This window comes from Antechinus flavipes, chromosome 3 (assembly GCF_016432865.1).
Source record: "Antechinus flavipes isolate AdamAnt ecotype Samford, QLD, Australia chromosome 3, AdamAnt_v2, whole genome shotgun sequence".
Taxonomy (NCBI): domain Eukaryota; kingdom Metazoa; phylum Chordata; class Mammalia; order Dasyuromorphia; family Dasyuridae; genus Antechinus; species Antechinus flavipes.
In genome coordinates, this window is record NC_067400.1 from 240,449,460 (window position 1) to 240,461,751 (window position 12,292).

A 12,292-nucleotide genomic window follows, 5' to 3' on the forward strand; every position below is an offset into this window, starting at 1 on the left:
GTCCCCAAATATGAGAGCAGGAGGAAAGACTGAGCCAGGAACTGAACTCATTCAGGAAAAAAGGGGGCATATCCTGAAGGTAGATATGACAATAGCTACTAAAATTTTGTTTGTGTGGTTATAGCTATAGATTTTATATGTATGTTATGTACATACATATAAAATCTATACTGTTATTTATTGAGTAAATCTCAAACTGGAGTTTACTGATAGAGGTAAAGAAAGAGCCTGTAAGTGATAATAAGGAGTAAACTTTCCACTTTAACCAGTGTGTTGAGAATGAGTGAATGTGCAGGCCATGGTAACTTGTGTCATCAGAAGAAAGCCAAGTCTCACTGAGGCACAGAAGAAAGGAATATGAAAAATAATAGCTTTAAAACAAAAGCAGTGTTGTTACCTATGGAACAAGTATTCCCAGGAGCACAGGTGGAAAGGGCAGGCAGCTAAAGTTAGCGACACATGGAGGAGAATGGATTGAGAAGATGGGAATAAGGGATCAGACAGAGAGATAAAGAATGAATTTGAACAATGATAGTCTGGGGTTTAAGATTCCTGGGATCCTGAGGATCTGATTTTTGGGAGTTTGTTACTCACTGCAGGATGAGTTCAAGAGAGTGATTTATTTCCCACCAGCTTCCCTGCTTGGATTTAATTCCATTATCATCATGCCTCCCCCAGGAAAACCTTATTGCTAGGAAAGTCATCATTATGTAGATTCTAATAACTTTGTAACATTTATCAATACCCTTAGTTGCTTCTGATCTTATGATTAGAGGGCAGGGGGTGAGAGGGAGGGAAGCACTTTCCTCACAAACTTGCATTTAAAGACAGCCCTGAAATCCTTATCTCCTTTCTTATCTCCTGAGGAATCTGTCTGCAGGGTAAGCAGCTGCAGTTAGAACTGAACATGGAACAACTGATTGATTTAAGATTGGAAAAGTAATGTGACAAAGCTATAATATTTATTTAAGGTATATGCAGAGTTTGCTGTTGTTCAGTCATTTAGTCATGTCTAATCTTTGTGACTCCAAGACTGCCAGAACCTCCATATCATACAAAATTGCCAGGCAGGATGAATCAAAATATTTCTGGGAGAAATATCAACAATCTCAAACATGCAGATGATACCACTCTAATGGCAGAAAGTGAAGAGGAATTAAGAGGGTGATAAAGACAAAAGAGAAGAAATTTTTGAAAAAGCTGGCTTGTTTATCAATTTTCTAATGATTTAACATCTACCTTACTATCATATTTAAACCACATATAGCAACACAATAATTAAAACTAAATCAATCAGCCATATAACAATGATAAATGATACCATACAGCAAGAGCACAAATTTAGAACATTAAGTTTTCAGTTCAGAAAGTAGAAACATAAATTTAAACTGTCAATACAATCTAAAAACGGGGGGAGAGGGAGAAGGAAGAAAAAATCTAAACAGAATGAAATATCATTAGGCTTACATGAGCAGTGCTATTTATTAAATGCAAAGCACTTTGCTAAGACCTGAGGATACCAATTACTCCCTGCTTTCAAGGAGCTCACATTTTAATAGATAAAACCCAGCAGAGAGTTTATCAGCAAGTCAGAAGGAAAGGTCCCATGGTCTGTAGAGTACAACACAGCAAATCAGATTGTAATGAGTCTAGTATAATATCATTTCTACTGATCTAATCACTTCAGTTTTTGATGTTGAATCGTTTGACAATGCCAAGGATTTTGGTTGCAAGAATTTTATTTGGGTACTGAAGATAGTACTTGTTATTGTAGCAGTTGTCAGATTATATCTCCACAAATGTTTCCCAGGAATATAGCTGAGAGAAGTAGCCTGGAAGCATTCCTATTCCCAAGGCTCTTGGCTATTTTTATAGGAATCTTGAGGGGAGATAGTAGTCAAGGCGGTGAAAGTGGTGTGACTTACCTGATACAAACTTTCTCCTACTTCTCTTTTTCAGAGTAGCGTGGTGCTTCAACCAGGCAGCTTGCCTGCCCTGTGAATAATAGCTGGGAAGGATGAATGACCCCTACTCCATAGGATGCCTTTCCTCTGTTAATAGATATAAGGGCTGCACAAGAAGCAAGACAGGTCATGTGAAGTGTTGTGTCTCCTAGGGTCCTTTATTTATTTGCCTGAAGTCAATTAATCAGCAGTCTGGGCAGGTAGTACTAAGTGGGACTCTTCTCCCATGTTTTTTTTGGGGAGATGGTACTTGATTGAAAGCAGGTCTGGCAGTTTGGAGAGTATAATTATTCCCAAAGCTCTTGGGTTCAAGGTCTTGGGCTAGTTCTATCAGGGTTTGAAGGGAAATGGTAGGTCAAAGTCGAAGTAAGTATTTGGACTACACTGACCCATGCTGCCTCCTTTCTCCTAAGTTGACTTGCTGCTCCAGCTGGGCAGCCGCCTGACGATAGGAATGACTTCTTCACAGCTGTTGCACTTTGGTTGATGGCTGTGTGGTCTGAACTTGGCAAAATTTTACTCAGATGACCTCCTTCATGAAGGTGAGGTACATGAATTCACCCAGTTCTTCCTTTTCAATATGGAAAGTCTATTAGCTTTAATGCCTAGTTATTGAATTAATGTCAAAAGCAAGCAGTGGTGGGGAGGTTCATTGTCCACTGTCCTGCTTTCTCTTCTCTATACCCTAATTCTCTGGCAATCTGCATCTTCATATTCAGTGTTCCCACACACACTTATCACTTAACCTTGTAGTGCTATATCCTCCTTCAGGAGGTTCTATAGATCCTATTTACTGATAACTTTGGGCAGATGGGCCACCTCACTAAGCTCAGAAGAGCAAAGAATGAACAGAGTTCAGATAATCACAATTAACTTCACTGGACAGCCCACTGCTGATGAATTAAATAGAATTTGCAAAAATGTCCAGAAATATCTGTGATAAATAAATGTATTATTACCACAAAGGTCCCTATTTTTTAAACACCATTATTCTTGTAAAGCTATGTGTCTAAGAATCCTGGAACTTCATTGTAGGTGACTCAAAAGGCAATGAAAAGACAAGTAGAAGGACAGAAGTATGCTGTATTGCATCACCAGGAGTGATTTAAGCTTGAGAAATGGTCCTGAGACATCATTAGGGATACATATGACTGGAAAAGACAGAGAGTAAGCCCATATATAGTGGTATTCATTAAATAAGAGTAAGGTCTTAATGCACACTGTAAATGATATGGGCAAAAAACAGTTTTTAGGTCTCCAGACAGATGGCAGCCTACATTTGGAAGGAGAACCTTTAGCAAAAAAATCATATAGCAATAAAACCTATATTAGGTCAGGTTGAACAAAGAACAAAGTGTGTTATTCTTATCAAAGGACTGTTCTATATTAATACAAACACTGTTGTTACTCTCAAAGAAGCTTGGGTAAAAATAAGTGAAACAAAACCTTTTTCTTTTATCCTAATTTCCGAGAGTTAATAGATTCTCATGGGGTATAAGAAGTTTCTTGGTCCAGTTATAATTTCCTGAGAAAAAAAGCAAAGTACTAATAAATGGAAACAAATTCCAGAAGTTTTAACTACCAAATCTAAGTAAACTGGCTCCATAAAGCTTAAAAGTGTATTTGATCTAGTATACTTTTGCTCTGAATTTTAGTCTAAGTAATCTCCCCAAGTAGCTAGTAAAGGAGGAAAACTTTGCAACAAAGTTGCACAGAAAGTATATACAACTCAAACTGATACAGTGGTCAGATTTCAAATCTCATTCTCAACTACGGCCTTACTGGAGTGCTTCTGGAAAGCTTGGAATGGATTGTCTGGAAGTAGCAAATGCTGAACCACTATGCTCTAAAAAGGTGAGAATGCAGAGAATTAAATAGTATAAAGTCTTGTTCCAGGAGTGTCAAACATACTGCAGAACTAAAAATAGTGCAAACCATTTTAATTATATTAAACTGTAATTGGAAAATAGCTAACAGAATAAATAGTGGTACCATATGTTTTTCAAAGTCAATATGCAGTCATCCTTAAATATGGTTTAGTGGAAGCCACTTCTACTTGATATCACTGCTTTTAATCACCTTCTAACTTATTATTTGCCAACATGGCCTAGTGAGGTTAGAACTTGTTTTCATTTCTATCCATATTTGCAGTTGGGGTCTATCATGTGCACCATCTAGAGTAAAGATCACGGAAGACAGAATCTGGATCTCTGAGGAATATTTGATTAGGAGAGAGCAAATCTAAGTTGGACAAAATCTGTGGGGAAAGCACCTAACATGCCATTGGTAGGTCAATCTATTTCTCAGTGTAAAATTTATTTCCGAAGGATGCATTGTAAAGTGATAGCCTATTACGTTTAGTAAGACTTTTGGGATCCCTATGATAGATTGAATTAAATTTCCACTTCATGGAGGTCTTTTATACAAACTGAAAATGTCAATAAATTGAAAGCTTTATTCAAATATTAATAAAAGCTTGGAACTTATAATAGTTTGAAGCCTTTCCTCCAGTGGACACTCATAATTATCTGCTCCTTGATGTTTTTCTATTATCATTACAGACTTTGAGACCAACTTCCAATTCCTACATAAATATCAGCTATCATTATTTCTTCTCACTTTAAATTTATTTTCTTACTTTTTCCATCTCAATTGGGTGTCTATCTTTTTAAAGACTGCACACCCTGCTGTCAATGTATTCTAGAACACTCAACTCCCTGAACATTTGACAATTGAAAACATTCTTTCCTTTAATTGTATACTTTAAAAAATTATCATCTATTCTTTTTTTGCTCATTGTGAAAATTGTGAGCTTTTAAAATTGTGATGTAATAAGGTAGTTCAAAGTATTTGATGATCTGTATATTTCTAGATACTAATGTTTTTCTTAAAACTTTAAAAATATAATTGGTATGAAAGGTAAGAACTTTATTATGATTCAGGTAAAAAAAAAAGTAGTTACCTTAGAAAAGGCTTTATTTGATGAACAATTACTAGCAGCTCAAGACCAAAAAAAAAAAAAAATGAAGTCTGGTGCTCAAGAAATAATGAATTAGATGAAACTGTAGGAATTACCAAATTTTTATCATTAATTTCTAGGGGAAAAAAGATATTGGCTACTGTAGTAGTAGCATTATATTACTCTGAATCTATTTTCAATACTCTGGACAAATGCTGTGACTTGTAATGTAGGAAAACACATCTATCTATCCGTGATTGCATACTGGATTGTGACTTTGGGAAATTGGATATTTCCTGTATGACCTTGAATAAATCACTTAATTTCTCTGGGCTTGTTTCTTTTTCTGTAAAATATTTTGTCAGTCAAGTGTATTTATAGTTACATAGGAAAACATAGATAGAAAATATAAAAGATGATTGTTTGGTATGAATGCATTTTCACCTAATGGTTTTTAGGATTAATAACTTTTCCTGTTTTGAATCAAATTAAAGACAGTTTAAAGCATTTATTTCATCTTAATTATAATTTAAATTTTAAAATGATTTAAAAACCATAATTTTAATAATTTAAAATTCTTATTATTAGTGTACAATTTTTTGGGAAAAAAATCTACTTCAATAAATATGATCATGGTAAAATTTTTATTAGTGAACATCCACAAGTTTTCAAATAAAACTGAACTCCAAATTTTTAAAAGTGGTGATATGTATTTGTTGACAAACTAGGTCATTAAATAAAACAAAAAAAAATGGGCCAATAAATCTGAATTATAATTGAAATTACATTCATAATATGCTGAGTTTATGCTAATGTTAGTTTCTCTTCAATTTCCCCTACCAGACTGTGAAGCTGAAGCTGTTTTTTTGGCCAGAAATTTCTCGTTGCCTCAGATTGTTGTCCCCTCCTCCTTCTATGTATGGAGAAGGGAATGTGTAGCCAAGAATGAAGTCATATGTACAGCTGTAACTATTTTTAAATCGTTAACCTAATTTGGCAACATTTTAAGGTATAGCTGAATTATGAATTAGCTATGTCACTATTTTGTCTTAAAAAACCCAAACTCAACATTTCGACCCCTCCCCCCATGCTGTAGAGAATGTTTCTTATGTAGTGCTTGCTACAGCTAGGCAGATATTATTTGTCAAAGAGGAGCTGGGGGGCAGGGAGATGGGGGGCCCGGTTAAGCAGAATCACAAAAGACAGTTTAGAAACGGGGTCCCACCTATCCGGTTTCCAGTCCTTTGCGTGATTCCCACTTGAATCTGCCAAGAGTCGTTTCTTCTGGTGAAATTCTTAGAAAGAAGGGCGGCGTGCAGGAGGTTCTTAATGAAGTTTATGAAGACAGGGGGAGGGACATTTGCTCAGAGACGGACAGAAGGAAAAGGATGGAGCAAACTTCAAGAAGCGGTCGTGAGTGTCTGTGTCCGTGTCCGAGGCCCAGGGGAGGAGGGTGTCCTCCCGGGGACGAAGCCAGGGCAGTCGGACCCTGAGGCACGTCTTTCTTTACCGAGGCCAGAATCGGAGATTTCATTCTGGGTCTGAGGCTGCAACGGGGAGGGGGGTGCTAGCGGGCCCTGGGGCCGGCGAGAGCAAAGAGGTCAGTCCTCTTGCCCTGGGCGCAGGGTGTGTCCCGAGGGGCTGCGGCAGCCTCCACAGTCACAATGTGAGCTCCGAGGGCGGAGGGTGGGGGGAAGAGGGAAGCAGGACCGCGAAGAAGGCCGTCCAACCCTGAGAGAGAGAGAGAAGGAAGAGAGGAAGGAGGAGGGGGCCGGCGGGGCCGCAAGGGTAGAGGCAGTGACGGCAGTTGGGGGAAGGGAGGGGCAGGAGGAGGACAGCGCCATTCCGGACCCGGCCACTCCCTCCTTTTAGTCCGTCAGCCCCTCGGTTCACTCCCTCCCTCTCCGTCTCCCGGAGCTCAGCTCAGCCCAGTGAGTGACGGGCTTCCGCTTTGCCGCCGCCCGCCGCGGTCTCTTAGGCTTCGGAGTTCCTGCTCACCCTCTCTCTTTCCCTTCCACCTTTCCTTTCTTTCCCATGGCCCCGGGTCGTCGGGGCACCCTGGGCGTGCTGCGCTGAATCCAGGACCGCCCTTCTGCCCCCTTCTCCCCCCGCCCCGGCTCTTCCTCCCTCCCTCCCTCCCAGACCCCAGTCGCCTGAAGCCGCTTTCATCCCTTGCCCGCAATCCTCACCTAGAGCCTGGCTGAGCTGTCCTGGGGGGGAAGGGGAAGAGGAAGAGGAAGAGGAAGGGAGGAGAGGAGAAGTAAGTAGACACTGAGAGCCTGCGAGCGAGAGCCAGGCAGCCGCGGGAGGAAAGAGGACGACAAGTAGGAGGAGCAGCAGCAGTAGCAGGAGCAGCAGTAGCAGGAGCAGCAGCAGCCGCCGCCGCAGCAGCTGCGGGGGCCATGACCGTGGAGCAGAATGTGCTGCAGCAGAGCACCTCCCAGAAGGTAAGGGAACTCAGGCGGTCCGGGCGGGCGCGCCCTCGCCCCCGCCCCCGCGCGCCACGCTCACGTTTGTTGACTTATTCCAGCTTCCCCTCCCCCCGGTGCCCTCTCCCCTGCCGACCCGCGGCCCCGGCCCCTCGCCGGCTGCATCTCCCTTTCATTTTTTTTTTTTTTTTTACCTCCTTGTCCCCTAACCTCCTGGCCAGGTCATTCCATTTCCCTGTATTTAGGAAGTGCCAATCATAGGCCAAGCGCCGCAGAATGTGGCAAAGCCCTCACTCTCCCTACGCACAGCTTGGGGCCTCGGATCGGGCTCCCGAGAGTCCTCCCGGAGCGTCCTCCGCGCTCCGGGGCTAGACTTGTTGACTTCTCCAGCCTCAAGCTGCCGGGAAATGGGGCCCGAAGCGTGTGGGAGCCCCGCGCCCCCGAGGCTTCGAGTTGGCTTGCTTATTTCTTCCTCTTTTACTTGTTTTGTCACTTTGGCCCTAGAACTTCCTTTCTAACCCTTGCTGACCTCCGCCCTTAGGCTGCTTCGGGTTGTCTCTGGGGGAGCCACTGTGAAGGGTTTTTTTGGGGGCGAATGGGGGGTGTACTTGAGTTGTGCAGTATCCGCCACCGCAATCTTGCTGGAGGCTTGTTTATATTGTCCCCCTCTCGGGTTGATTTTTAATTTTTATACTAATGAAATTTTTTTTTAAAAAGGACGAACTATTCTTATTCTTTATGCATTTAATTTGGATTAGGTCAGAAATGGCTGGGGTGGATCCTTTGTATGAGAATTTTTGTTTGTTTTGCTGACTTTCTTAGGTTAGAAGATATGGCTGAAGAAGAGAAGAAACCTCTGGCCAAACTCATATGCCATAGAAATCTTTTGTCTCCTAAGTTTGACCTTGTTCCATTTTTGACAGTTTCCCTAGATCAGATGGTCCTACAGTTAAAATATTGATAATTTAAGATTTTTTTTTATGAAGAAGAGGAAAAAAAGTATTAAGTTTTTTCTGTGTGCCAAGAACTCACAAAATATTATCTAATTTGATCCTGATACAATTCTGGGAAGTAGGTGCCATTATTATTATGTCCATTATGAGTTGAGGAAACTGAGGCAGCCAGCATTTAAAAAGATACACTTAGGGCCATACAGGCTGGATTTGATTTCAGATTTTATGACTCCGGTTCAGTGCCTTTTCTATTGCTTCAGTTAAACTGCCTTTCAGTCTGCAAAACCTCAAATTTGTAACAGTGAATTGTGTTGAGAGGTACATCTTGTCAGATTTTGCCTTCATCTTGTCTTTGAACCATTTCATGAGAGAACAGTAAACTATGATTTTGTATTTCTCATTAATTTGTTAGAGACAGTTAAATAGGTAGTTTTTATTTAGTCTGTGGGAGAACTGCAGGAATGGCAATTGTGAAAAAACTTGTAAAACCACAATGTATGTTTTGTTTCTTTAGCTGAATATCCTACCATTTTGGAGTAGAGACATCAAACATTTGTGTTTTCCTGATTATCCACATCTTCAAAGTGTTTGGCTCTATCAGTCTTGAGTTTCTATCTTTGAATTATAGTTAATTAAACATTGATTAATAATAAAATGTAAGTCAGTGTTGTTAAATGTATTAAAATATTAGTTAATATGATTTTTAAAATGTTAAGGCTCCCTGAGATAATTGTAGATACCTTATGAGAAGTACAGTGAAATAATTACAGCTTTAATTTACCTTCTTACTCTTGAAATTTCATTTGAAGACACATTAACAAGTTTAGTAGAAAGAGCTTTTAGGCTTGAAATCCAAAAAAAATACTTACTATTGTTTTACATGCCCCAAGATTTGCTCTCTTTAAATCTCAATTTCCTCATCTAGTAAAGTGAGAATAATTCCAGTTTTTGTCTTATAGGGTTGTTGTAAAAATCCAGTGAGATATTTTACTTAAAGTACTTTGTAAATCTTAAAGCCTTACATAAATTTCACTTACTCCTTGACACCATTCAAAAATAAAATCTAGAGTTTGAAGAGATCTTCAAGATGATTTAGTTCAGCTCCTTCATATTAATGAACCCTTTTTGAAAAGGAGATGGAATTGTTAAATTGAAATATTGCCACTATACTTGATAATTCACAGTATATATCTTTACTATATTAGGATTTATTGGAAAAAAAGATGCAAAATTCAAACTCTACACACTAAATTTTAGTTAGCAACTACTTTAACACAGAGTGCTACTAGCTAACAGTAACTCTTAAGCCCTATGTTGGGAAAAGGAAGAGTTAGGAGGAAAAAATAATCTAGAACAAGAGGGAAATACAAAGAAATAAGAAGACACCAAGAACAAAAAAGAAAAGGTACTAAGTAACATTTATCCCCAGGTATGTACCTCTGGTTTAGATAAGTTTAGTGGATTATAACAATTCTAAACAGTGTTCTAGGTGAGGGTTTAGCAATGTATTCTTTATAGTGGGTGGAATCTACTACTGATATTTAAATGCTGTCAGCAACTTTAAGGTTTTCAGATTGCTTTTATTTCCATTACCTCATTTGAATTTGATGATAATCCTGTGATAATAATCTCTATTTTAGTGCTTAGGACACAGATGTTTAGAAAAGCTAAGTGAATTATCACACAACTGGTAATATCTGAGGTAAAACTTTTAAGCTCTGCCACATTTTCTCTCAATACAATTTGGTAGTTCTTTTGGGGTTGATTTTAACAATTTGCTAACATGGTTTAATAGAGACAGTGTATTATGTTCTAAATTTTCTTTGGGCTAGAAATCATTAGATTTGAATTTTAGTCCCATCTTTTTTTTCTAATCACGTAGTCACCATCCTAACTCAGGCTCCCATCACTTCTCACTTTTTGCAGGGGTTCCCTAATTGGCTTCCCTTCCTCAAGTCTTTCTCTTTTCCAATGAATAATTCTTAAGACAAGTGATTGTCTTAAAGTATAGATCTGAACTATATTTCCTACTTAGTAAATTTCATTTTACCCCTACTGCCCTCTGACTTGCTTTTAAAGCCCTTCCCAACCTGACTGCAATGTATCTTTTCAGCTTGCATTTGCCTTACTTCCAATGTGCTATGATTCAGCCTAGCTGTCCTTCTCTTTGTCTATCACATATGGTACTCTATTCTATCTCTTAAGTGTCTTTATACTTGTTATGTTCCATCCCTGGGATGTGTCCTCCTCTTACTTCCTCTTTTAGAATCCCTTTCTTCCTTTAAAACATAACTCGAGCACTATTACCTTCTATCTATGTGAAGTTTTTCTTGATTTTCCCTTTTACTAGCATTCTCCCTCCCTAACCACATAGAATTTGTTTAGTATTTCTTTTGTATATTATTTATATACATGATATCTCTTTGCTTAGGATAATTATAATAGGAATAGCTTGCATTTATAAAGCACTTTAAGGTTTGCAAAGAGTTATACACATATTATCTTATTTGATCTTCTTAACAATCCTATGAGGATGGTTCTATTATCCCTCTTTTACAGATAAGGAAATAAGGCAAATAAGTCAACTGATTTAATCCAGGGGCATACTGCTAATAATTATCTGAGTCTTTTTGAACTCAGGTCTTTACTATAAGAAAACATTCTTTGTGCCACTTTACAGCTTGAAGAATATAAATAAGAATTATTCTACTTCTTTTCCTTTCACTAAGTTTTTAACTCCATCAGTCTGGTTTCCAACTTCATTATTCAACTGAAACTATTCTCTCCAAAGTTATTAATTTTTTAATTTCCAAATCTAATGGCTTCCTCACAGACTTCATCCTTCCTTACCTCTCTGTAGCCTTTGACATTGTTAGAAAGAATGAAGTTGTGTAATGGATAGAGTTCTCCTGATACTGCTTTCTTCTGGTTTTTTGATCTGTTCCTTCTCATTTGTCTTTGCTGATTTTTGTCCAGGTCACACCAGCTGACCATGGCTATCTCCCAAACTTTTGCCCTGGGTTCTTTTTTTTTTTCTGCCTCTATACTCCTCTTGGGATCAATAGATCTATGATTTCAGTTATCATTTCTTTGTAAACGTTTCTCAGATCTATTTATTCGGCCTTAACTTCTCACTTGAGTTTTTCACTTTCCTATCTCCAACTGCTAGTTGAATCTCAAACTAGATGTCCCCTAGACATCTTAAACTCAGCATGTCCAAAACTGAACTCATTGCCTTTCCCCTAAACCCCTTCTTCTGCTTAACTTTTCTCTCAAGTTGGCTTCTTTTAAGTCCCAATTAAAATCACATCTTCTACAAGAAACTTTTTCCAATTAACTTAATTCTGGTTCGTCTGTTTAATTATTTATCCTGTATGTGGGGTTTGGTTTTTTTGTTTTTCTGTCTGTTTTTGTTTTGGTATGAATTTGTTGTCTCCCCATTAGATTCTCAGCTCCTTGAGGAGAGGGACTAGGGTTTTTTGTTTTTTGTTTGGTGCCACTTTTTGTATCCCCAGTGCTTAAGCATAATTCGTAGCATATGGTTGACAATTAATATATGTTTATTGCATGCTTGATTTATTATTAATGTAGAACAGTAGAGTCAGATTCCAATAGAAATGAGACCCTCTAAACTACATAAGAATTCCTATGGTATATTGGCCTTGTTTTTAAAAATGTTAGAATTTGTATGTTTTGTTGGATTTTTCTACATTTTATCTGGTGAAGAGGGCACTACCATTCCCCAGGTACCTAGGTATCATCTTTGACTCTTTTTCCTTTCACCCCTCCTCCCTTTTCATCCACTCAGTTACCAAGTCCTCTAAATTGTGCCTTTGTAACATCTCTCTGATAATGGGTACTTCTCTCCTTTGATACTGCTACCACCCTGATGTAGGTCTTCATTACCTCTGCCTTTCAGTTTAACTTGTACTCTATCAAAGTAATCTTTAAATTTAGGAACTAAAATAGTTCCTAAAAAAAAACAGG

The 12,292-nt window shown here is 38.7% G+C and overlaps 1 protein-coding gene and 1 long non-coding RNA gene across 4 annotated transcripts in view; one reads left to right on the forward strand and one right to left on the reverse strand.

Annotated features, from left to right (window-relative positions):
* Nucleotides 1–5,548: 5,548 nt before the first annotated feature.
* On the reverse strand, nt 5,549–7,211 carry LOC127553767 (uncharacterized). Its single transcript, XR_007951823.1, has 2 exons — nt 7,113–7,211; nt 5,549–6,654 (listed from the first exon to the last, which is right to left on the reverse strand). It is a non-coding gene; the product is annotated as an uncharacterized LOC127553767 (long non-coding RNA).
* A 66-nt stretch (nt 7,212–7,277) lies between these two features.
* USP25 (ubiquitin specific peptidase 25) overlaps nt 7,278–12,292 on the forward strand; it is a 187,841-nt gene continuing 182,826 nt past the window's right edge. For all 3 annotated transcript variants that reach the window (XM_051984753.1, XM_051984754.1, XM_051984755.1), the window contains exon 1: nt 7,278–7,370. In XM_051984753.1, the coding sequence (XP_051840713.1) occupies nt 7,326–7,370 (45 nt within the window). In that variant the 5' untranslated portion in view covers nt 7,278–7,325. The remainder of the gene's footprint in view (nt 7,371–12,292) is intronic.